This window comes from Lissotriton helveticus, assembly GCF_964261635.1.
Source record: "Lissotriton helveticus chromosome 1_1 unlocalized genomic scaffold, aLisHel1.1 SUPER_1_unloc_9, whole genome shotgun sequence".
Lineage (NCBI taxonomy): Eukaryota > Metazoa > Chordata > Amphibia > Caudata > Salamandridae > Lissotriton > Lissotriton helveticus.
In genome coordinates this window covers 2675584-2702560 of record NW_027611736.1, presented here as the reverse complement: position 1 = coordinate 2702560, position 26977 = coordinate 2675584, and the positions used below count along the sequence as shown (strand labels likewise).

The following is a 26977-nucleotide window of genomic DNA, read 5'->3' as shown; positions in this document are numbered from 1 at the left end:
TCAAAAGGAAGAGTGATCAATTTTATGTCATCTTTGCGACATACTGTCACAAGAAAATCACCGAAAAATACCTCCAACTTAAGAAGAAATGAAGAGTCAAAATACATAAATGACTATAACCCAGTAATTTTGTCCATGTGGAATGCTAACATGTATATTCAATATGTTGCAGACAACTCCATTGCTGTGGCTCGCTATGTAACGTCTTACATTACTAAATCTGAAAAGACAGAACTAAAGGAAATGTGGGAAGAAATTTCTCATAAAAAAGAGCCTAAGTAAGAAATTGTACAGCTACAGTTTGAAGATGTTGTCTCATCGAGAAATCGGAGCATATGAATTTTCAGATCGCTTATCATCTGCAAGTCTATACTCCAAATCTAGAACAATCATTTGGGTGAGTTTAGGTCTTGCAAGAACACGAAACCGAGTTTTAATATCTGTACAAGAAATTGAGTATTTAGCAGAGAGAGAACCAGACAGTACAGATATTTTGCTCACTATGCCACTGGAGTCAAGCTATTCTGGCTGATGAAGCTGATAGCCAGAAACCGGTCCTAGGATGCTTGATTCCAGTTCAGGAAAGACATGGCTTGGCAGTTCGGGCTGGACTGTTCCCATGAGGCACAGGGTCAAGACTGATTTGCATATGGCCATGTCTGAACTGGGGTGGTGTGGAGTGCAAAAAAATGGATTTAGGCCCAGATCTCTGTACTGGGGTGAATGTATGACATTGTTCTGCATTCTGTCCATCAACTGTTGTTTTTGCATTTGTCACCCCGAGTGGGATGGGTATGCTCAGACGTGAGTCCCATGCTCTCCACACAACTGGAGTCAAGCTACCCTGGCTGAAGACGGCTGATAGCCAGAAACCGGTTCTAGGATGATTTATTCCGGTCCAGGAAAGACATGGCTTGGCAGTTCGGGCTGGACTGTTCCCATGAGGCACAGGGTCAAGGCTGATTTGCATATGGCCATATCTGAACTGGGTTGGTGTGGAGTGCAAAAAAACGATGGATTTAGGCCCAGATCTCTGTACTGGGGTGAATGTATGACATTGTTCTGCATTCTGTCAATCAACTGTTGTTTTTGCATTTGTCACCCCGTGTGGGATGGGTATGCTCAGACGTGAGTCCAATGCTCTGCACACCACTGGAGTCAAGCTATCCTGGCTGAAGAAGGCTGATAGCCAGAAACCGGTCCTAGGATGCTTGATTCCGGTCCAGGAAAGACATGGCTTGGCAGTTCGGGCTGAACTGTTCCCATGAGGCACAGGGTCAAGGCTGATTTGCATATGGCCATGTCTGAACTGGGGTGGTGTGGAGTGCAAAAAAACGATGGATTTAGGCCCAGATTTCTGTACTGGGGTGAATGTATGACATTGTTCTGCATTCTGTCCATCAACTGTTGTTTTTGCAGTTTCTGTCATAGCATGAACTTGCTAACCCTATCTGGGTTCTATTTCAGACTTTTGTAGACAGGCAGTAGGCTTTAGTGTTTTTTGTTCTCCTGCAGGCATTCTCCGTTTGCTCACAGAGGAGCCACAATTATGTTGAGTCACTTGCACCAGTAATCCTTATGATCCCCCTTCCGGTCAGTTAGCTTTTGGTCTCGATTCCTACAATGGTCAGTTTATGATCAGGATCAAGTCATGTACAACAATAGCCTTCACGCAGTCTATGTTTGGCCTCCTGTGCAATTAGTCTCTCGATTCTCACTGTGTCTCTTGGGTGGGAGGGCTGGCACTGGCATAGAAACTAGCTTGCAGCGAGTGATGGCTCCGGTAATCCTTAGCCAAATCCTTTTTTTGTTTAAATTTAAAGCGTGAGCAGGGCCTTTAGGTATCAAGTGACTGTGCCATGTCCTCCAGTTATCATAGGCTCACTGGCGTTTGCTAAGTGAGTGTCACCTCAGTACCGAACCAAGTAAAATCAGGCAGACCTATAGCACCATTAAACGGATTTGTGCATAAGGCCCTATCTTGAGTTTGGTAAACAGGATACTCACAGACATGGCTGATGTCCCTACTACTGTATTACAAGTCCATTATAGTCTATGGAACTTGTTATACAGTGGAACCCAAATTTTACCGGCTAGCTAAACTCTAAATAAGGCCTTTAATTTTTTATGAACAATCCAGACATTTAGTGCTCCAAATACATTTAGATATAAAAGGTCAACTTTGTTTTCATAAAAGGAGGATGGAAATTCCAAATGTAACATAAATAATAAGCTTAGTGGTTGTGATACAGTAACAATTTACCTGTTGAACTGTACTCCACCAGTGTTGAAACAGGGAAGCTCTCCTATCAAACTTTTTTATATTTGGCAATATCACTGGGATTCATTGTGTATTTAATTGTATTGTGAAGATAATGGTTAAATATTTCTGTTAAGACGGATGCTGCATTAAAGCAATACCCTTTAACATGTTTGTAGTAAAAGACATATTCAGGTAATACAATTTTGTTTTTATTATGTAAAGACACAAACTGAAACTCGGCATAAAAAACAATGAGTGCCAAGAGTTTGGAATTATAGTGATACGATCAATAACGAGCAATAAAAAAGTCAACAGTGTCTCATTCAATAACACCCATCATCATGACTTAAATAACATAAGGTTTATGGTTACAACAATGTAAAAGTACAGCGGCTAGTAAAGATGTAAAATGGGCCAATAGTCAATACGACTTAGTACTGCTTAAGAAATTTTGCGTCAGCGGATCATCCATCCGTCTTGCTGTAGGTGTAGTACAGCGCATAAAAAATAGTTGGAAAAGCTGTCACAAGCTGGAACGCATTGCTTTAAAAAATGCATAGTTAAAATGTTCTGCATCAAGTGACAAAATACTCATAGGTGATGAGGAGGAACTGGTCTAGACGTATACATGATAAATGGATCTAGTGCAGCGTTGCTAAAACTATGGCTTGGGCTGTGGAGTCTGAGCCGATTCTTGGTGGTTCGCAAAAGTTCTGTTCTGTATGTAAGACATATTTAAAATGATTAGCACAGGTTGTGCACTACTGCAAATGGGAACTGCAATGTCCCTAAGATACGTTTTAAAACAAACCTTTACAAGTATTCCCAAGCAAAACTCTGGGTAAACCTTCCAGCATTTGTTGCTGCTGTTTTTTTTTACTTCACAAAGCCATTTCAACAGAGAATGTGATCACTATACATGATAGACAATAATACCACTTGTGTGTGACTAGAGCTGCCAATTTTGGAATTGGGGAACCATGTTTGAATCCTGGCATTAGCTCAACCTCCTGTGATTCTGGGCAAAATACTTAATCTACTGTGTTTATAATAAAACTAATGTGACCTTCTGTAATGTAATCTCACGAAAATGGAAGCTGCTCAAATGCCCTTGTGCCGTGCTTGCATTATAAAAAACTATAAAATATACACATATATATTGAGTTCACACTACATCACTAAGCATCATCTTAACACAAAACTAGACGTGAAGCCTTACCCCATACTCTGCTGCCAAAGGTGTTTCTCATGTTTCCTAAAATTATTGGTATCAACCCCAACATTTTCAGAAGCCTTACGATTTTAGTATATGGATGCCTCAGACAAGCACCCCGCTTTGAAAAGTGTTCCAGTTTCAGACTCCAGTGCAGTTCACCATCTGCCACTTCTATGGGCATATCATTATCTTGCCCACAATCCAATACTGAAGGGTGTGGTCTGGGTCATGACATTACAAACAATCCATTAAAGCTAGGTGGGTCGCCAAAGTTTGTGGTATAAAAACGTTTGGGAAGCACTGGTGTTACTGGATGATAATCTAGTCTCTAAATATAGAATAGATCGTAAGGAAACACTGACTCAAATAACTTTTAAAAGTGTATGGGCCCAATGTACTAAGACACTGGTCACAAACAGAGGTTGCAAGTTGCAAACCAACATTTTGTGATCTGTTTCTGATTTCGTGTGTTATATTTTTTCTGTGTGGTAATTCACTAGGGCCCAAGGAAACAACTTTTCAAATCTATTACTACCTACATTGAGGTTTAGGCAGTTGATTAATGTCCCGCGAGTAAAATGGCAACCATAAACTATTGATACATATAATTTTGAATCAGAATGGATTGCGAAACTCTTTTTGAGCATCAAAAAAACTATTCCAACTTGCAAAATGGGTTTATTATGTTGCACATAATTCTTGTGTTGGCAAACTGTGTGACTGTGATTTCCAGATTTGGACATGTTTGGTAGACTGGGCCCCTATTTGCTAAGATTTTTGTCAATATTGGTCAATTCATCAAAAAGGTCTGAAATTACGTGCATGTTTAGGGTCTTTATCCTGTTTAGTTACGACAATAAATGAGTGCTTCAACAAATGAACTCAAAATAATATCAGTCCATTAGCATTTAACAAACAATTGTCATAAACATGCAAGTCAGTGAAGAAAAAACATTATAAAGCTAATTTGGAATACCGTCGGGCCCACGAGTTGGCTACTAGCCAAGAACACCGAGATGAAAATCTCAGTTGTCAGCATGTTAGTTCTTACAAAAAACAAGGCAATAAAAAATATGTTCATGAAACAAAACATCTCTAAGCGCACAGTAACCATTTTATGTTCACACAACACTATCTTGGACAAGATGCAACAGCTTACAGCAAATCAGCTCAGTTGTCTGCTTTCTTCAAGCGTTACTGTTCTCCGAATGTTTATTATGAGAATGCCGCATTTTTTCTCAGCTAACTTACTGAGCTTCAATAAAAACCTTATGTCCACTCGATGAAGCTGCAAGAGAAAACAAAATTCGGCAAACTTTATTACACTGAGCTATGACTTTCACTTCTCCTCGGAGTAGCTAGTAAATTGCTCCAAGATGTATCTTCCACTATATCCTTCTGCTCTCTAACAGGCGTTTGTCTTGGGGTTCAGTTTTCTTGTACGTTGCTTTTACTGTGTTGTTTCTTCTTTTTCCCCTTGGACTGAAGGGTAGTTGTTCATCCTTTGCGTTTTGTGACATGCCTCTGCAAGTGTAGAGCTAGAGTCTGGTCTCTGTTATTGGTACTGCAAAACTTTCTTCATCTTTGGATATTTTACCTTTGCTGGGTATGTTTATAGGCTTACAATTTAATCAAGGTACGTTTTGGTGTTTGAAAATTAACTAATGAGGTTACCTAATCTTCCTTGCACCCAAATTACAAAGCTGGACAACATAACAGTAAAAGTGAGACTATTTCTTGTTTGTATTTTGTAATGCACTGGTAATGAGCGCTTCACAATTTGTTCTACTATTTGGTAGTATTCATTGCGTTCTTCTGACATTCAGACTGATAAGGTTTTTCTTTAATGGGTGATTTTATATTCTCTGAAATGGGGTACATGACTGGAACATTAATGAGAGACAGAGCACTCAAAGTTTGAGTCCAGAGTGGGGCTTGTCGTGGGTGAGTAGAATTTATCACTAAAGCTTTCTAGGCACTCAAAGCACTGAAGAGGTTTTTGGCCAGTGTAGGCTCTTTCACAGTACGAAAGAGTACCTTTTTCACAGAGCATTTCCAGTGTTCAGGGACTGATAATGTACTTCCCTTGCGTGGGTTCTTACGTGTTCAGTCAGATTCTTTCTATGACTGAAGGTTTTGTGGCAAGCAGAGCAGTAGAAAGGTTTATGCCCAGTATGACTTCTCTCATACACAGTGAGAAGCTTTTCGGAATTCGGAGCAGTGATAATGTTTTCACCCCCTGTGTTTTCTGTCTTGTAGAGTGAGTTTGCATTTCTGACTGACACGTTTCTGGCATTCAGAGTATTTAAAAGGTTTTTCCCTAGTGTGAGTTCTCTCATGTCGAGCAAGGCTACCTTTACCACTAAAGCTCATCTGGCCTTCGGAGCAATGGTATGGTATTTTCCACAGTGTGGGTTCTCTCATGTTCAGTGAGACTGACTTTAAGCCTGAAGCCTTTCTGGCATTCAGAGCACTGATAACGTTTCTGTCCAGTGTGTTGTCTCTCACATAGAAAGAGACTGCCTTTTTGACTGAAGCTTTTCTGGCATTCAGAGCACTTATAAGGTTTTTCCCCAGTGTGTTTTCTTTCATGGTAATTGAGACTGACTCTATGACTGAAGCTTTTCTGGCATTCAGTACACTTATAAGGTTTTTCCCCAGTGTGAGTTCTCTCATGTTGAACAAGGTTACCTTTAACACTAAAACTCAGGTGGCATTCAGAGCATTGGTATGGTTTTTCCCCAGTGTGAATTTTCTCATGTCGAGCAAGGCTACCCCTATGCCTGAATCTTTTTTGACATTCAGAGCACTGGTAAGGTTTCTGTCCAGTGTGTTTTCTCTCATGTTGAGTTAGATGACCTTTCTGACGGAAGGTTTTCTGGCATTTTGAGCACTTATAAGGTTTTTCCTCAGTGTGAGTTCTCTCATGTCGAGTAAGGCTCTCTTTAACACTGAAGCTTCTCTGGCATTCAGAGCACTGGTAAGGTTTTTCCCTAGTGTGAGTTCTCTCATGTCGAGTGAGATTGTCTTTAAGTCTGAAGCTTTTCTGGCATTCAGGGCACTGATAAGGTTTCTGCACACTGTGTTGTCTCTCATGTCGAGTGAGAGTGCCTTTCTGACTGAAGCTTTTCTGGCATTCAGAGCACTGATAAGGTTTTTCCCCGGTGTGGATTCTCTCATGGTTAATGAGACTGTGTTTCCAACTGAGGCTTTTGTGGCATTCAGAGCACCAATAGGGTTTCCTCCCGGTGTGGGTTCTCTCATGGTGTGTGAGATATATTTTCTTAATGAATCTTTTTGGGCATTCAGAGCACAGATAAGTTTTTTCCCCAGTGTGAGTTCTCTCATGGATTATTAGACTGGCTTTCTGACTGAAGCTTTTCTGGCATTCAGAGCACTTATAAGGTTTTTCCTCAGTGTGAGTTCTCTCGTGCTCAGTGAGACTGCATTTATACCTGAAATATTTCTTGCATTCAGAACACTGGTAAGGTTTTTGCCCCTTATGTGTTCTATCATGCTGAGTGAGAGAATTCATGACGAAAACTTTTCTGGTAATTTGAGCACCGAAAAGGTTTCACCCTATTTGTGTTGTTGCATGTTAAGAAATATTTTTACAAATAAAGCTTTTTTGACATTCAGATTACTTAAAGAGTTTTAGCCAGTCTTTATTCTCGTATGTGAGATCAGATTTCTGTCGAAAGAGTTTCTGACATTTAGAGTAGCTGTAAGGTTTCTCCTCAGTGTACATTATCTTAGTGAGATGGAATTGATAACTAATGCTATACTCATATGTTGGGCACATAAAATATTTCTTTCTGGAGTTATTGTCTCCAGGTGTGTTTTTTCTGGTGTACACAGCAGATTAAGACTTTCTCTCATTCCAAAGTCCGGACGTGTTTAAATCATTTTCAGCACAAACCTCTCAAATGGGCTTCAGTTGTTATTCTTAACACGAGCATTGAGTCTATTAAAATTTCTGTCTGGACTTGTAGTGTTGTGACCTCTTTAAGCAATTTAAGCTTTTTCACTGAACCTTCCCAAATGTCTCTCATTGAGTTATGGTTTCCATGCTATGTCTATATGAAGTCAGTCCGGCAGGTTCACTTTCTGACTGAAGCTTTACTAACATTTATTTAGCAGGTTATAAAAGACTGACATAGTTATTGTCTTGATGTATTGTAGGCTACACATGTGCAAAGGAAGGAATAGTATATTACACATTTATCAGTAGCAGAATATTCTCTTTAATGCCCAGTGTGTGGTCTCCAGAGCAGTGGCTAATACCTAAGCACTGGTGGTATCACGTTTCAACATTCAGCATAACTGAAACAAACTTTGGCAAACTCCAGTGTTTTTGTTAAAAACTGGAAAGGAGCTTTTGGATTGATTTCTTTATTACCAGGTGTGTTCTATACCACTTCAGCAGATGAGTCTTGTGACTAAAGTGTACTCAGAACCGTTGAGGTGATAGGTCTTTCTGACAACAATTCTCATGTTCTGTGCACAGGTATGGGTTGGATTATTTACTCATTTATAATTCCGAAGTTGTAGAACACTAATAACCCATTTTTTAAAATGTTTGTGATAATTGTATTTAGTTACTCAGCAATGTATAGTGAATATAACGAATTAGCGATATCAATTTCACATTCAGTAGGGTTCTCTACTTCTGTTTCCTCCTCGGCTTCTTGGTACTGTTTACTTATTGGGGCTCTGAGACATGGTCATCTCTTCAACATAAACCACTTCAGTGTGATGATTTGTGCTTCGTGTTATTAAATTTCTATTTTTCTTTTTTATCCATGCTTCAGTGACCTGCAGAATGAAAATAAGAGTTTGTTACTGATTGTAAATGAGCAAAAATACACAATATTTATGAGCTTATTCAATGCAAAATGGTAGCCTTTTGAGACGTGAGAAGAGAAGTACGACTCTGAGTTGAATGTCTGGTTTGGCTGTAAGGACTTTGCATCAAAGTAAAGATAAGGAGCTTAAGGACACTCAAACACAAGTTTTACAAAAGATTACTCCTAAAGTTGAGGGTTTTGCATGCAGAAACTAAAACTATACATACCTTGTAAAGAAATAACACAAGCTTCCAGAGACATTTAGTGCGCTCAAAATATCATACAAACTGTTCGGTCTTTACATAGGGGTGTAGGCGAGATCTAATTCATGGAATGTGTATGTTTGAATTGACTAAGAAGTTGCTGATTCACTTGAACACTGCTGATCGCATACATGAATGCTCATTAAAATAATTCAAGTTTACCTGGTGTGGACAGCCTCCCTTCATATACCACCCAGAGCGCATGGGAAATCTCAACTGGCTAATTTGTTAGACAACTGGCCTGCCTCCTCCTTGAAGTAAACACGTCACCATCAAACCAATAAGCTGGGTTCCACCCATCCAAGGTAGATGATCTGACAACCCCAGTTTGGAAGAATGATATTCCTACACTTCTTCTACTGGGCTTATTTGCCATTTTTGGCACATTTCACCACAATCTCCTACCTCCCTGACAGCGTGAGCATTACCTGGCTTTTTCCATTCATGTCAGCATCATAGCATCATCAAAGCAGAAGGCATACCACAAAGATCAATCATTGTTTCTTTTTGCTCAAGGCCTACCTCAGCCCACGACCAGACTTCAAACATTACAACCAGGGGCCGTATTATGGTAAATGTGTTTTTTCATTGTTTGCAGCAGGCGCACCTTTAAAAAGGTGCGCCGGGCGCAAACAGTGAAAATGTGCCCCATTACCATGAATGCGCTGCCCCCAGTGCAGCTGCCAACTGTTGCTGCCGGGGGGCAGCGCTTCCTGTGAAAAACGGAGCGGCTGATTTACTACCGTGTTTTCACAGTGCAGGCGGCAACCAGGCTGCACGTTTGAGGGGGATTTGAGATCCCCTTGCCGGCGGGTACAGTGAGTGACTGCATCCGCCTGCAAGGGGATGCCTGGGGGTCCATGGGACTCCCTATCCCCGTCCAGAGGGTTTTCATAGGGCGGGGTAGGCGCACTGACAGTGTGCCACCTTTTAGAAGGCGCACTCTCAGTGAGCCTCATGAGGACATCTTTGCCTCTGCTCCGGCGCTTGTAATGTGGCATGGGCGCAGAGACAAAGGGATTCACTCATTTGCATGCAAATGAGGGAATGCCCCCTGTATACAGCACTGGCACTTTATGTGCGCCAGTACTATTGGTATTACAGAAGGCGGCACACTAGCGTCTGTGGCCCCCTTCTGTAATAACAAAGTGCCCAGAGGGCACGCAGAGCGGGTGCAAACGCCTGTTGCACCCCCGGGGGAACTTTATGTAATGTGGCCCCTGATGTGCTGCAGCCATGCAGATGACACACCAATTCCTCTGAAACTGGGGATTCTGAGCGGTCTGAATAGCTCAAGTCTAGATGACTATGTTCAAGGCATCGACCAATGGATGTGACTAGTGAGGTTAAACTCAACTCATCCACAACAGAGATCCCACATGCAGACACTGGGAGAACTACCATCCTCTACATTGCTCAGACCCTACTAAAAGATCAACACAAGTAAGGAACATTGGAGTGCTCATGGATTTCCCAGGCTCTGAGAGTAAACCAAATGATGAGAAGCACGTTTTATCATATTTGAACCATAATGCTAATCTACCCTCAGCTAGGATTTCCAGAGAAGCTCCCGGCGACCATGTATCATCCTATCACGTCCTGATTTTGTGAACAGACTCAACTATGGAGCTCCACCCTCCCTACCAATAATATTACAAAGTGATTAAAACACAGAAGCTACACAAAAGCGACCGGCACATGACCACATTTCACCGGCCAGAAAATCTCTTCACTGTCTTCACATCCTTAGGGATTGACCTTCGATGATTCTCTGCTTAAAGGACATGGCTTGCAGCTATTATCTATTGCACTAGCACTTTATCACTCTCCATGTGGGTGCCTGCATTGGCACTTTGTTACAACTGAACGTTAGCTCAGTTTATTGCGATGCACTTACCAGTGAGTGTATTTCTAACTGAGTCAAGATGTTACCATTGTCAAACCCTTGAAACAGGAAGTGCTTCTCAATATGTGACAGTGACTTTAGACAATATTGCCGGACGGCACTTTTAAATGTACTTCGTGCTGCTATTACCCTGTGTACCAGCACTGTCACTGTCAATGCAGATTTTTCCAAGTGCACTTTGTTATAACAAAACGCCTGTTTTCCATTTTGCGATGTCCTTATCGGTGAGTGCACTTCTATTTGACTTGAGATTTCAAACCCCTTGTATGTTTTAATAGTTGTAACGGTTTTAACTAACCATACACAAACTGATATAAAAATGTCACTGGAGCAGTTGTCTGCCCCATCATTATTGTCAAAGGCAAAATGTAAACAAGGCACTTGCCCTAGGTGCGGGCATTAATTGGGCTCTCGTGCCTGTCCCCTGTTGATGAACGCTGTTGTTTTTCTATATATTGCACATTGCACCTTGCTCTCATTAGGCTCTGCAGCTGTTGTCTGGACTAGCAGTTTCGACAGTTGTAATATGCTTGAAAGTCATTTTGACTTGTATTTTAAGATATCTTACGTGATTGGAATGGTGCATTGCTTAACGTAAAAGTGCTTTGAAAGCCACCTGACTGCGAATTTTAACACTGTACATGTTATTGGTAATTGTAATTGTTTTAGGTAACCAAACAATATAATTATTATTATTAATGCATAGAGCCATCTGTGGTAAAGAATCATCCACCTTACAGGCTTAAAAGTTGTGTACAGAACACAACACTCCGGACTACACTGGCGCCACCACATCATTTACAAGAAGAATGCATGGGGTGAACCTCCGCTTCCCTACAGGCAGCTGAGCTCCAGATCTCATGTCCAAGAACCATCAACAACCACCTGTAATCCAGAAAGACAGTGAAGACCTGCCACTTCGGAAAGTAAAACCATAAGGGCTCAGCCTAGTCAAAACTCAGGAAATGGATGGCGAATGACAGCGCCTATGCTGCACTGGCTAGATCCTGCAGGGCACGTGCCAGGGCTGTACTTAACCCATGAAGCTCACATGAAGCTTTAAGAGGAGAAGCAATAACACCTATGTTCGTTCCCCGCTACTGGCATTGATGTTTTCATTCAAGCATTTAAAATTACGACAATGATAAAGGACTTAATTTATTTGATAAATGCTGGTGAACTGCTATCACTAGAACATGATCCCAAATCACAGATATCATAAATTAATTTGAAACTAATTCAAGATATTGAGTCAACAGAAACAAAACCTTGAATTGTAATTCCCATAGCTTTGCAAATTACATAACAAGTTACTTACCTTCGGTAACGATATATCTGTGAGAGAAATATATTAGTTATAGATTCCTCACCTTAGAATTACCCCTAGGCGTCAGACTGGATCCGGAGAATTTTTCTTCAACAGTACCCCTGCACGTCGGTAGGTGGCGTCGTTCGACTCCACATTCGTCATTGGCGTTTGTGATCGCCAGAATGACTTTGCGGTATCTACTTAGACGAAACGCCTGTGCGCTGACGTCAGATCTTTACACAACATTCCAGGCCCGGAGCGCAGAGCCTTGCAAGACACTAGGGCCCTGAAAGTTTTGGAGAACTGAACGGCCAAAGAAGTCGTATCTCCGGGCTTGGCTGTCCAGACAGTAGTATTTAGTTTAGTTAAGGTGTGCAATGAAGCCCACATGGCTGCCTGGCAGATGTCATGAAGGGGAACTCCAATTCCCAAAGCTATAGTGGCTGCCATTGCGCTGGTGGAATGGCCGCGCATCCCTAGCAGAGGTCCCTTTTTCACCAAGCAAATCGAGAGATGATCCGCTTTTGCATGGCCCGACCTTTCTTGGCACTCACATAGCCAACAAAGAGCTGATCATCCACCTGGAATAGTCTTGTGCGATCCAGATAAAAGGAAATCGCATGTTTTGGATCCAGACGGTGGAGCCTCTCTTCCTCTTTAGAAGGATGCGGGAACAAGGTGGGAAAAGTGATGGTCTGTCCTTTGTGGAACGAGGTAACCACTTTGGAAAGATGGGAAGGCTTAGTGCGAAGGACAACCTTGTCTGGATGAATAGCCAGGAAAATAGGTTTAGAAGAAAGAGCCTGAAGTTCACTCACCCTGCGAGCAAAGGTGATAGCAACCAGAAAGGCAGTTTTGAGAGTCAAAAGTCTGAGAGGAACAATTATGTAGCAGCTTGAAAAGAGAGCACACAAGGTAAGTCTAAACAAGATTCAAGTCCCACTGGGGCATTACAAAAGGAATAGGAGGAAACAGGTGAGTAATGCCCTTAAGGAAGTGATTTACAATAGGAACTTAAAAATAGAAGGCTGAACAGGAAGACGAAGAAAGACGAAATAGGCTGAAAGCTAGCCTTAAAGAGTGCCCAGAGCGCAGCCCTGCTGGGCCAAAGAAAGAATGAAGAGGAGAACCTCTGAAAGAGGGACAGAAAGGGGATCCACAGCCATTGCTGTACACCACACATTTGTTCCATCTACAGGCGTATACCGTTTTGGTGGAGGGGCGCCTGGCTGCCAAGATAACGTTACAGACTTCAGGCGGAAGGTCAAAAGCTGTCAATTGCTGCTGCTCAATCTCGACGCAAAGAACATAAAACGAGTGGACCCGTGTGAGGCCACTCGTTTTATGTTTTTAATGCTTGTATTTGTAATAAATTGTATGAATTAATTTTATATACGTATATCTTGTTATTAGTTTTGATTTTTTATTGTATTTTATTGAGTTCTTCACAAGGGAATTTCCTCGTTTTATTGTAAGGTGAGCCGGGCCATAGTAAGGCGGGTCTCCCACTAGTTGGGGGTGCTACATGGCAGTACTGATGTGCAATGGCTGCGATTCTGTGTGTTGAAGTGCTGGACACAGGTGTCCCAGTACAGGGATACCTGCGTGGGATGCAGGCCAGCACACTTGCAGATGCCTGTGGTACCCAGGACTGGGGTGCACTTGCAAGCATGTGTGAGGATGCGGTGCTTAGAACTCTAAAGGATACTGAGGCTGGGGTGGAAGTATATTGCAAGAATTGGGAGTGTTCCAGTACTGGGATAACAGGATACAGAGGGAAGGAAGAGCAGAGCTGTGTGCCAAAGTACTGTAATAACAGAGTACTGAGGTCTGGGTCGAAGTGCACTGGCAGAGCTGTGTGTCATAGTACTGCAATTACACAGGGTACTGCGGCAGGGCTTAGGTGCACTAGCAGAGTCCTGTACTGGAGGGTACTGCGGCAGGGCTAAGGTGTACCGACAGAGCCTTGTACATACCTGTACTGAGGGGTACTGGGGCAGGGCCAAGGTGCACTGACAGAGCCCTGTACATCCCTGTACTGGAGAGTACTGTTGCAGGGTTGAGGTGCATGGACAGGGCTGTGTACAGCCCTGTACTGGAGGGTACAAGGACAGAGCTGAGGTGCAATGACAAAGCACTGTACTGGAGGGTTCCTGGGATAGGGCTGGAGTGCACCGGCAGAGCTGGGAGCGCAACCCTGCCCTGAGGTACAGACAGTGCTCTTTGTCCTACGACGCCCTTTCCCCTGGCAGTTGCACAACCCATCTTAAATAAACTTGTTCTGACAAAGTTTGCTTCTCAGCAGCAACCACCGTCGCCGAGGAGAGACTGCACCTTTGGAAACCAGTTTCACTCTCTAAATTATTGGCAGATTTATCTGTGGGAAAGCCCAGCTGTAGTTTTTGCTACACAAGACTCCCAGGGCTGCGTGCTCCATTCCTCGGCGAGAGGCTTGGAGTGAGCCAAAAACACGTGACACCACCCTGTGCATGAACACAACAACACCAGACTCCAGTCAGGAGCAGAGAGTGCGACCCTATGGAGGTGTGAAGGGTGTCCGTATCTGCCGCATGCTGCACTGACGGGCAGGGTATGACGGCACTGATCCTGGTAGGGAGGGAGACAGAGGAAGACTAAGCCAACTTCCAGTTTGGACAAGTTGACTGCAAGCCACGAGGATCACAAAGTGTAAAGTGAAGTGCTAGACGGTCAGAGCAGATTCCATGTTACTAGAAAGCATTTCTAACGCCAGCTCTGTTCTGCGGCTGCGGCGTTTCCCGCATAAATATGGATTACGCATTTGCCCCATAATCCATCGTCTGCAACATAAACTATAGATTTTATCAACAAAAATGTCTAGCTCAAACAGACCAGAAGTTAGTAACAAGTAGGGTTGCAGTGGAAGATGACCCCTTGGGAGTCAGGGGTTCTAACAGAACGATCGTAACCGAACCTGACTGTTCCCCCTGAGGAGTTGAATAACTGCTCCGACTACGCCTCATTACCACCTCCCTCTTCACCTCACCACTGTGTTACACTGCAGCGGCGGGTATCTGGGAGCATCTGTTCCGGTAAAGTTGTCTAGGGTCTCTCCGGATGTCCTCTCTGATTGGTCGCTCAGCCCAATTGACAATGAGAGCTTCCCCACCGTCTCACCGCCTCTGCACAGCCCCAAGCCTCTGCTAGTTCCTCGCTGTCACAGCCAACTCATATCGGGGCCTCCGACAGGAGCAGCGAGGCCGTACTCCGGGCCGTTAACTTCACCCGGCCGCTTGCTATTGAGAGAGTACTTCTCCTCTCTGTGCTGTCCTTCTCCAGAGCGGCTCTTAGTTGGGTCACATGCCATCAGCGTGCACATGGGCTGTCCATGCGAAAGTTAAAGAGTGGGGTAGCGCCACTGTACACGCTCACAGATCACGTCTCCAAAAGCGAGTGGTTCAAAGATGACTTCACCAAAAGCGCGCATTCACAGCCCATGTATCCAGAAGCACGCGGTCACAGCCATGGTCTCCAATGACTTTTACAAGCTTGTGCACCGCTCCTGTCCCACTTCGCTAACCAACACGGCAACAATAAAGGCTCGCTTACGCGAGCAGTGCATGGCGCTGCATCGCTAGGCGAGACCTAAAAATGAAGGCTATAAGGACTATCTCATAAAGTGCACAATAGGGGAGAGAACAGACTGGCTACAGCGGCGGCAATTTGTTCTTGTGTCTTATAGCCGCTATTAAGAAGCTTGCAACCCCCAGGCAAACCATGGGGGAGGATAACATTTGAAGATAGGTCAGAGCTGTCCAAACTTGGACAAACTGGCAGCCTCTGAGCAGTGGTAAAATATGATTTCTGCCCTAGGAATCGTAGTAGGCGCAGAATAACATAAAATGTAGTGTATCCTGCTCTGAAAAAATATCACAGGGGCAGGGTTTAAGTGAACCAGGTTTGGAATAGCCTTGGGGAAATGCCAGAAGCCAGAGGACCAGATTCAAACAAAATCTGGTCAAAACAAAGTGATGATGTGCTTTGTTAACATAAGATAAATATGGCTGCCTCTATGGACCCAGGCTCAATATGGCAAATCTTCTCACAGACAGTGTGGCTAATTCCGCCTCCTCCCTAAGCCTCTGCCGCTTGTCCAGAAACTGCTTTTTGAATTCTCTAATGGCAGTCTTGCCCAGAGCCCTTGGACTCAGGAACATGTCAGGATGGCCGAACCATCCGGTCTGTTCCTTTATGTATTTCAGCCAGGGACTAAGTAACACCCCCTCCAGTGTGATGCAGTCAGTAATTATAAGTTGATTTAAACTTGGGATCGGACTTGCCCAAATTCTGAGCCAGCGCAGCAGTGGGGCAACCGCGATCTGGTCTGAAATGTAACCCACTCCCAATTCTTCATGTAGGTTAAAAACAGGGGTTGCAGTAGGGACCGCAAGGAGTTTTCGCATGCAATTATTCTCGGCCACCTGAATCCCCTTCACATCCTTCTAACCCCAAATGTCACTCCTGTACGTTGCCATCGGGATACACTTTGCATTATAGACCTTTAATAGTGCGAGAAATGCCTGTGACCCCAGTATTTTGGCGAAATTCAGGGTTGCCCCTGCTGCTCGGGCTAAGATGTTCTTTTTAAGTAAAAGTTGCGGGCACCAAGATCCTTGCTTAACAAAGATTACCCCTAGGTAAAGAAACATTGTCACTTTGGTTAATTCGGCCCCCTTGCAATAAAAGTTGGCCTTGGCTGCCTTTCCAGAACCTATAGTCATAGTGTGTGATTTCTTATAATTCGTAGTTAAGTCTAGTGACTCCATAAAACTTATAAAACAATTTAAAAGACGTTGTAGATCCAATGCGGTTCTAGTCAGTAGAAGCACGACATCGGTGTACAAAAGTGCAGGAATCATTTTGGAACTAGCTCTGGGTATATCTATGCAACAAGCTGTTAGGGATTCTCCCAATTTGTTAATATATAATGTGGACAGCAAAGGCACCAAAATGCACCCCCCTTTTTACTTCCCAAGAGCTTGTCAAACAACCATCTGTGTTGTACCTTAGCGCTGCTGTGGTGTTTTCATGGACAGTATGCAAAAAGGAGACCAGCTCCGCATGTATCTCCAGATCACGTAACACCAGCCAAAGCTTAGACATGTTGACATAGTCAAATGCTGAGGTTAGGTCCATAAAGGCCAAATGTAAGACTCCCCTCTTGACGATGGTGTACATCCCGATAACAAAATGCAGGTTAAGGCACTGGTCCAGGGTCCCTTTCCCCTGCCTGAAGTCATACTGCAGATCTGAGATGATATTGACCTGATCAAGATAGCCTGTTAGGCGATCCGGAATTACTTTCCCCAGTATTTTAGCCACAGAATCTAGGAGGGAGATTGGTCTATAACAGGCGGGATCATCCCTGACTGCTTTTTTAAATACGGGATAATAACTGCCTTAGCCCAAGAGGGAGACAACTGCAGGTGGAGGCTGCATTAAAAACATGGGTTAAAATCTTGGCCCAGACTTTGGGATCGGCCTTATAGAGGTCTGCTGGTACCCCGTCTGGACCAGGAACCTTTCCTGCAGAGGTTGAGATGATAGCTTTGTAAACCTCATCTATGTTGGAATGGAGAGGGTTGCTAGGTGAGCCTGGAACTGAATGTCACATAACAGATTCCAAATTGACATTGCTATAGATGTTACCAAAATGCTGGTCCCAAGCTCAGCAGGTATCGTACAATCACTGCTAGAGTTTGGTGTATCTGAGAAATAGGGGCTGCTCACCACAACCAAAACCTGGTGCTGTCAGCCAGGTTACTAGCTTGGCTGAGTGCTTCTGAGGCCTGCTCTCTTATATGCTTCTTCCTTTCCTGGGCTGCAAGTTTCTAGGCATTCCTGCAGCTCCTGTTTAATATTGCAGCCCTTGGGTTTTGCATAAGGGCCTGTTTTAATTCCTTATGGGCAGCAGAACACGTATTGTCAAACCCCCTCTTGGCGTTTGGGCATCTGGCTCTGGTTTTGGAGGTTAAATCGGATTCTACTTGCTCAATGATTCTGTCAAAAGCTTCAAGACTGGCTCTCTGTGAGACAGGATCCATGTAGACTTGGAACTCCGGGGCACAGTTTGACAACAGATTGTCTAAAAAACTCTCTGGAATGATCCTTTCCCAATTCAATCTCCTTGCCTAATGTTTAGTACTGATGTTTGCAGTAGAGATTTGACTTGGAACCCCCCCTTTTATGGCGGCCGAGAGAGAGAAATCCAGTATTAAGGGATTATGATCACTAAGACTGTTTCAAGTAACGCTTAAGTTATTGACAGCCGGTGCTAATAATACGGATAACATTATATAGTTATTTACACTAGGTCTACCACTACCCACATAGGTGGGGACCAGAGTGAAGCATCTGATTTCTGTATGCATTGCAAATTGTGGGCTGAGAGAAAACTTTCTTAACAGATGCCCGATGGCGGATGCTTAAAAAGATTGGACAAATCAGAACCATCACCCACCTCCAATATGGGGGTACAGTTGAGACAACACAGATGGATGTTAGAATCCCCTAAGTTTAGTGTGTCATAATAGACTTGACTTCCTTCCCCAAAGCTTTCTAGGAAATCCTCTAAGGCTGATAAATGTTCTGTCTCATGAGATCTGGTGAAAGAGTTATAAAAATTAACCACTAACAGAGTGGGGAGATTCTTACATAACAGTTCCACTGGTAATACATTGGGTGATAGACAATCAATCAGTTTGGCTTTGTAGGAGAGTTTAAGTGAGACCTTTAAAAGTAGACCCCCCAGCTCTTCCAATGTTCGAGGGGATGGCATGTTTACAAAAAGTGATAAAACCATCCAAATAAAAACAATTGTTGGGCTCTCATGTTTCCTATAATGCAATATTGTGGTGTGTACCAAGAAACTGTTCCCAAAAAATGTTACCCCGCTTAGACCTAAGGCCGGCTACGTTCCAGGACAATACTTTCAGAAAGGGGTCAAAAGGGTTGGCAAACGTTGAGACAGAATTGGAGAGATTGTCCAACAATGGTGGAGGTGTAGGCGCAAATACACATAGCTTAGTAGAGGTGTTCAATTACAACATCTTGCCCTGGCCCAGAGGACAGGCTAGGGGTAGATAACGATTAGTCAGAGATAACCATGGATTCACATTACTTTCTTGAGTAGACTTAACAAACTTGAATGGGAACTGCCATTGGGGATTGGCTAGGGGCCGTTTAAAAGGGTAAAAAGACTGTAAGGGGACTATTCTGATTTTGGTCTTGATGCTGTCCTTAAACTTGCAACCTGCCAATGCTCTAGCCTGCCTAAACAACTTGTGTGTTCGTTGAAAAAGGAACACACCCCACATTCACTTATATTTCATAGATCATGGGATCACTTCCGGTTCAAGTGATCCCGTGGGTCGAGACGTTGCTTCACTCCGTAAACCGAAGAGCTAAAAGAAAAGAAAAACTAGACTGTGATTAAGAATCCCATCTATGAAATATAAGTGAATGTGAAGAGGAGTTCCTTTTTCAACGAACACACAAGTTGTTTATTGTGACTTGGTTCACCGGCTGGTGAATAAGGCGACTGATGTCCACCCAAGAAGAGATTGAGCTTGATGTTCTACGTCCTGAGGAGAACCCAACATTATTGTCCTAAGGGTTCGAAACGGGTCGACTGTTTTCATTTTGAGCCAAATAGGTGCCCACTTAGATGGGGAGATCACAGGGTGCTCACCATTGGTTAAGTGTATAAAAAGTTTGAAAGTATTGAGTGAGCCCAGTGTAGTGTAGTTCCTATATTCCCAATAGGCTCTGCGCATTGGAATAATATATCCTATAGATTGGATGTAGGACTGAGGCCGACTAGGTCTCTATTGAATATATTAGACTTAATTGTGAGTGCCAGCTAGCCCAGAGGTCACTAGAAACTTTCTTGAATTCACAAGAAGGGATTCGTTCCTGACAACCGCATAAACATGACAACTTTGTTTCCCCAAGAGTAAACGTATCTTCACAGAGTCGTGGAAACAATAGATAGATATTTTACTCAGTCAATCGTGCATGCTTCGTTTCATCAGAGGTGCAGAGAAATAGAGAGACGGGCGTTTTCAATAAAAGGATTTATTGAACAGTCTTCTTTCTCATACAAGTAAAGTGAACTACTAAAATCGTAATGCAGGTTGCAAAGTATAATGCGTACAGCGCGAATAGTATTATAAAATAATACTGTAAAAGCATTGTATGGTTTCTAAACCATAGATAAATACATACATAAATAACAATTGCTAAAAGTACTGAACTGGTGCTTCTAAAATACGCCTACTCCAATGTACCTAACCTAAGTCTAGTATAAGGGAAGAAGTAAGTGTGGTGTAGCATAGGTTTAGTTTTCTTTGCCAAGAATCTATCCAAGATTTCTCTTAGGGTTTAATCAGCTCCGTACCTTGGTTTTAGAAGGAAGGAGGTCTGGTATCTCTGTCTCGAGACTCAATTTCCCAACACCCCGAAAGGGGAACTTGGGAACACTGGAGCTGGATTCTCAGCGAGAGAAAGGACAGCGTGTCGATCAGTGCGTCAGCTATAGAGCCGGCATCCTTAAGCAGAGCAAGTGAAGGCATATTTATACCTTGAAGGTGCCTAGTTTGAAGTAAAAACGGGCATAATAACGTCATCAAAGAACCCAAAGGAACGTCAGCGACCTGCCGGGACCAGGGGCCACAGATCCTGCACAATTTGTGTCCTACACCTCTGCTCAACTTTCCGCACTCATGGTTCCCACCTCTGTCCCTCCTTCGTTAGCCTCACGTATTGCTTCACTTGGCGTCTCTGCGCCTTCTTGTCCAACTTCATCCCCCTCTTCTTCTTCCTCCACCCCCTTTCCAATGGTTCATCAGGTAATCCCTTCTCTCACATCGTCACCCCCTGCAGCTTCGGCTCTTCTGTTAAACACCCGGTCAGCTGTCAAGCATCAAATTGAACTCTTCAATCTTCTTTCCTCTGATTCCCCCGATTATCTCTTTCTCACGGAGACATGGTTCTCTTCTGATTCACTCCCCGACCTTTTAGCTATCCTTCCTGACACATATTATGCCCTCCGCGCGGACCGCCCGGCCAGTAAAACCGGTGGCGGAGTGGCAATGATCATTCGATCCACGCTGAAGTTCCAGCTTCTTGATCACTCTCCTATATCCAACGTGGATTTCCTGGTCGCTCGGTCCACCAATCTTATCGACCCCCTCACTTTTGTCCTTGTCTATCGGCCCCCTCTGTCCATGCCTCAATTTGTCCCCCTTCTTCAAGACATTTTGGCCACTCTGTCAGTGAACAACTCTGCAGTTGTCCTACTAGGCGACTTCAATTACTGGCCGGACGATCCTCGAGAAAGTCCAACCTCTAAAGACTTTTCTGCAACTCTCCTCTCTTTAAATTTTATTCCTCACGTCTCTTCACCCACTCACGTTAAGGGTCATACCTTGGACCAAATTTGGTCCCTGCGTCGCCCCCTCTCTGTTCTCTCCACCCTTCCCTGTCTCTGGTCAGATCACTTTTTAATTTCTTTCAACATTCCCCTTCCTTCCCATACTAAAGTCCCTCTCCCCAAAAACCTGACAGCCCGCTGCTGGAATCAGACAGATCTTTCCCTCCTTTCTTCCTCTCTGGCCTCCACTACACCTGACTTGACCGACCTCCCGCTGGAAGATCAAGCAGACGTTGTCTGTGCTTGGTTATCCTCCTCCTGTGACCTCGTCGCCCCTCTCAAAAACATCCAATCTGTGCGGCCCCATGAGGCCCACAGATGGTTCACTAGTGAACTCAAAGAGCTAAAACTCAATCTTAGGCGATCAGAGCGCCAATGGAGGCATCACTACTGTCCTCTTCTTCGTACTAAGTATAAATCATTACTCAACGGTTACAAAAAAGCCATCATTTCGGGGAAAATAGACTACTTCTCTGAAAAAGTTGCCCGTTCTTCCAACAAATCCCGAGAGATTTTTTCACTTGTAAAACAACTTGCCACATCTGATCGCACTAACGTTAGCGTCGCCCCCTCCCTCTCATTTTGTCTTTCCCTTAATAATTACTTTATCGCTCGTAAATCCGGAGAAGTGTTTTCCCCTTGACCGCGCTACTGGAGTAGCCTGTACCCAGCGCTGTTGCCGCTTTGAAATCACCAAGGACTCGGTTGCTGCTGTGGCCGCAGAGGAGGGAGAGGCGCCGGCCCCGGGACTGCGAGGACCAGCATTCACCACCTGCAGCTGGTCCTCTTCCCGTGAGTGCCGCGCCCCCTCCCAGTGCCACGCCCTGCAGAAAGTGCTCAACTACTCGCGGCCCCCGCTTCGCGGGTGCCGCTCGCAAATCCGGAGAAGTGTTTTCCCCTTGACCGCGCTACTGGAGTAGCCTGTACCCAGCGCTGTTGCCGCTTTGAAATCACCAAGGACTCGGTTGCTGCTGTGGCCGCAGAGGAGGGAGAGGCGCCGGCCCCGGGACTGCGAGGACCAGCATTCACCACCTGCAGCTGGTCCTCTTCCCGTGAGTGCCGCGCCCCCTCCCAGTGCCACGCCCTGCAGAAAGTGCTCAACTACTCGCGGCCCCCGCTTCGCGGGTGCCGCTCGCAAATCCGGAGAAGTGTTTTCCCCTTGACCGCGCTACTGGAGTAGCCTGTACCCAGCGCTGTTGCCGCTTTGAAATCACCAAGGACTCGGTTGCTGCTGTGGCCGCAGAGGAGGGAGAGGCGCCGGCCCCGGGACTGCGAGGACCAGCATTCACCACCTGCAGCTGGTCCTCTTCCCGTGAGTGCCGCGCCCCCTCCCAGTGCCACGCCCTGCAGAAAGTGCTCAACTACTCGCGGCCCCCGCTTCGCGGGAGCCGCTCGTAAATCCGGAGAAGTGTTTTCCCCTTGACCGCGCTACTGGAGTAGCCTGTACCCAGCGCTGTTGCCGCTTTGAAATCACCAAGGACTCGGTTGCTGCTGTGGCCGCAGAGGAGGGAGAGGCGCCGGCCCCGGGACTGCGAGGACCAGCATTCACCACCTGCAGCTGGTCCTCTTCCCGTGAGTGCCGCGCCCCCTCCCAGTGCCACGCCCTCCCTCCACGCGGAACTACATAACTTTTACCCACCACGCGCATCGCGGGACGCGCGCGGGTCGGAGCCCGGGGCGAAGCCCGGGCCAAAGGGCGGGCCCGTTGTTGCCCGTTAGTGCCCGATAGGGACCGGACCGGGCCATCCCTCTTTCACCTACGGTACTAAAGTAAGTTGCCAGCATGCCAGCTAAAACTAGGAGCAACACTAAGGCCAAATCTAAGCACGCACAAGAGGTAGCCCAAATAACGGGTCCCATTGACCTTTTTATTTCGCGGGCTCACGAAAAAATAAACCAGAGCATTGCACTAATGGAAAAGAGAGTGTCTCTAGACCTCATGATTGCGAACGCTAAACGCTCCTCACTAGGTCCTATTGCAAACGCCACCTCTCCCATTCATCCTACTATTCATAATTGTTCTCTCCCACTGTCTTTACTAACGTCAGACACAATCACTGTTCCATCCACAGTAAATCTCTCTGTAACCCAGTCCGAGTCAGATCCATCTTTTAACTCGGAGGATCTGGAAGTAACCCCTGATTTGGCGATTTGTCACACACAGGATGAATCGCTGACGACCGCCAACCCGTCCCAGCAAGGCATAAGGGAAGGAGCAATCCCCAAACGACTTATCCCGCCAGCTGGGGAAATAACCGCGGCCCAGCCCGTCGACCATGATATAATTCAACTGACTAATACAACTTCACAAAGTACTTTACTCCCCACAGTATCCATACCTTATCAGACAACACTAAATGAGCCTAGCGACCACCTTTGTAAAACCTGTAAAATCACTTCGCAGGTTCTCACTACCATCAAAGATCTTTTGTTCCAGCACCTAAAACCCATTCAACTTACCATCAGGAATTTAGAAGCTCAGCTTAACATAATCTCTGCTACTCTCCTCGACACTAGTACGCGCATCGAAACAAGGGGTCAACGGAATCCACCACAGCCGTCAAAACAACGACCCCAAGTACAATCCCACAAAGCTGATGCACGCATCAATCCAGTACCCGTAGCACAAAAAAACTGCACGCAAAATGTCCCAAACCAGAACCCTCCATCCAAAGTGCCCCTAATCCAGTCGAATAAAACCCCGGCTGTCTCCAGGCAGCAGCGGGATAATACTCCAATGTCTACTAACAATACTCCAGGTTTATTTCCAACTAATGATACCTCCAGAATCCACCTGGAAAAAAATCCAGCACCAACCGCTGTGAAACCCGCGGCCTCTCAACCTCCTCCTAAAAATTCTGATAAACAAAAAATGCCAGCAACTAGCCGTCCGGTCCATTTGCCGCCGGAGGCTACCCCCTACACGATAGTTCTCACAGGCGTCCCAGAACTAACTGACGACACCCCGGAAACTGCATGGTCCCTTAAAAACAAGGTCATGCAGTGGCTAAGTGTCAATAGACCTCTTGAGTCCCATCTATCTGGGGGTATCAACACAGTCCGTAGGGTGGCCTGGGTAGGTAAAACAACTAAATCACTACGAGGAGACTGTATTGTAGTAACATGTAAAGATCCTTCTGTGGTGGACTATATCTGCGCATGGCCCTCTCTGGAAAAGAAAGGGGGGATTGATGCTCGGCATCTCTCCTATTTCTACCCTCCAGTGAGACAGAACCGCAACACTCCACCATGGTCTTGGCACCAATTCCCCACAGAACCATGGAACCAAATACCATGGAACTACGTGGAGTACTCACGAGATCGCTCAGCCTGGAGCGGCCCGAGGGAACGTCCGAGAGAACGACCAAGGCACTACTGGCACGAAAGACCCTGCCCAACCTATGAGAGCTGGCAGGGAATTCCAATGCAAAATCGTTTCGACTGTCTGGAGACGGTCGATTGACCACCAGAGAGTAGCCCGAGAGTTATAAGACCCGACAAAATAACACAATCAGTCAATTTCACACAAAACTCAGTACTTCCAGAGTCCTCTACTGATAATCGCAAAGAGACACATCGAGAAACGTCACACTCTCCATTTAATGCTATAAAAACACTTTCTCCTTTTATTTCGTCATCAGAAGCAATAAATCCCTACGGTCAGTGCTACCAATTAACTGCTCCTATCAGTGCTCCAGTCGGATCCCCGCAGGCCAGTCTACGACAACCATTAACATCTGAGGCCACTGTCCACCGGGCAGATTCACCGTGTCCCACGACGGTCTCTGAAAACTTGACCGTTTCCATCATTTTCTGGAACATTGCCGGCCTGACGTCAAAAATAACATCTTTACCATGGCTAGACACAGTGAAGCCTCACCAAATACTGTGCTTGCAAGAAACCTGGTGCACTGCCCCATTACATCTGGCGGGATATAAAACCCTTTTCACTACAGCAGTACCAGGAAACATGGGTAGGCCAAAGGGGGGGCTTACGACCTATATTGCTAACACTCTCCCCGTTAGAGTCAAGCTATTAAAGGAGTCACCCACTTACCAAATTATCCAGTTAATATCAACCAAGGAAAGAACCCACATAATTATTAACTATTATAATAATTCAGGCACCCTGGAATGTTGCCTATACCTAGAGGAAATAGGCGCATACCTAACCACTATTCAAAACGAGAATAGTAAAATCTCAATTTATTTTATTTGGGGGGGTGACTTCAATCTCGCGCTGTGCCCCAAGCACAAAACTGGGACATGCGGGCTACTAGATGACTCAGGGAACTCGATACCCCACTTTGTGCACACACCATGCGGCAATAAACTAAACGAACTGCTTTTCTCGTTAGACATGGATTTCGTTAATGAATTAGTTGTTCCACAGCAGGATTTTCTACCCACTTTCCATGGGCGAGGCTGCTCCACAACTATTGACTATATAATGGCCTCGAATTGTTACAAAGGGGAAATAACGAAATACGAGGTCGGACTTAATCCAATAAGCGACCATTACCCACTTTCTGTGTCAATTATCATGAAACAAACCGGCCTGCACCCTACTAAGTCCGTCACTCTTGACCAACACCTGATTTCCATGCATAAACAGAATGGGTATTCAATCAAATGGGCAAAAATCGATCCAGTAGAGACAATGCAGAGAATCCTTGTAAGCGCTCAACCTTGGCTTCAAAAATGTATGTCTTCTGAGACTTCACCCGAGTCACTTATTGATTCCTTTCAAAACATACAGCAAGTGGTTAGAGACAAGCTATTTGTTAAGTCAAACAACAAGCCCAAGCTCCCTTCGGAGAGATGGTTTGACATCTCTTGCCGAAAAGCTCTCACCGCCCTTAAAGAAGCCCTTCGCAAACAACCAAGGGATCCACAGGAAGTCTCCCAACTGAGGAAACACTACAACATCGTCCGCCAGGATCGCAAGAAGCAGATCAAACACGATCTATGGCTGCGCCTACGTGAAAGTGCTCTAAGCAAAAACAGCACCGTATTCTGGCAGACTGTTAGATCACCCTTCTTGGCCAACAGCAATGACCCAAACCATCTCGATGTGGCGATCTCAGAAGAGGAGTGGGTCTCCCATTTTTCAAAAATATTTGGAACGCCAAAAACTGTCATTCAAAACAATCGAGGTCAAGAAGCTGATCCGGTGAAAATCACGACTTATCCTATCAATATTCATTTTTCTCTAAATGAAGTTATAAAAGCAGTCAAGGCCTCCAAAAGTGGAAAGGCCCCTGGCCCGGACGGAGTCCCAATGGATCTGTTTCTATATGACGTAGATTACTGGTCTAAAATAATCACACGGGTTATGTCAGCAGTAGCATCCACGGGCCTCTTCCACTCATGGTCTACCTCAATATTGTTACCCATTTTCAAGAAAGGTGACCGTAACGATCCATCTTGTTACAGACCCATCTCCCTCCTGGACTCCATGGGTAAAATTGCGGGTCGCTTACTCCTGGACCGGTTACAATCTTGGGCCCGGGCGAACAAAATCATAACTGACTTGCAATATGGGTTCCAGAAGGGGCTTGGGACTGTGGAGCAGGCCCTCAATCTTGTACTCCTGACTGACAAATATGTCCGTGCCAAGGGTGGAAACATCTTCCTTGTATACGTAGATTTAAGCGCGGCATTTGACTGTGTACAGCACGCGAAGCTCTGGGAAATCCTA

At 45.0% G+C, this 26977-nt stretch overlaps 1 protein-coding gene across 1 annotated transcript in view; it reads right to left on the bottom strand.

Moving 5' to 3' along the window:
• Window positions 1–5710: 5710 nt before the first annotated feature.
• LOC144806586 (uncharacterized) overlaps window positions 5711–26977 on the bottom strand; it is a 41201-nt gene continuing 19934 nt past the window's right edge. The window contains exon 4 of the mRNA XM_078672921.1: window positions 5711–8294. Coding sequence (XP_078529047.1) covers window positions 5842–7014 — 1173 coding nt within the window. The 5' untranslated portion in view covers window positions 7015–8294 and the 3' untranslated portion in view covers window positions 5711–5841. The remainder of the gene's footprint in view (window positions 8295–26977) is intronic.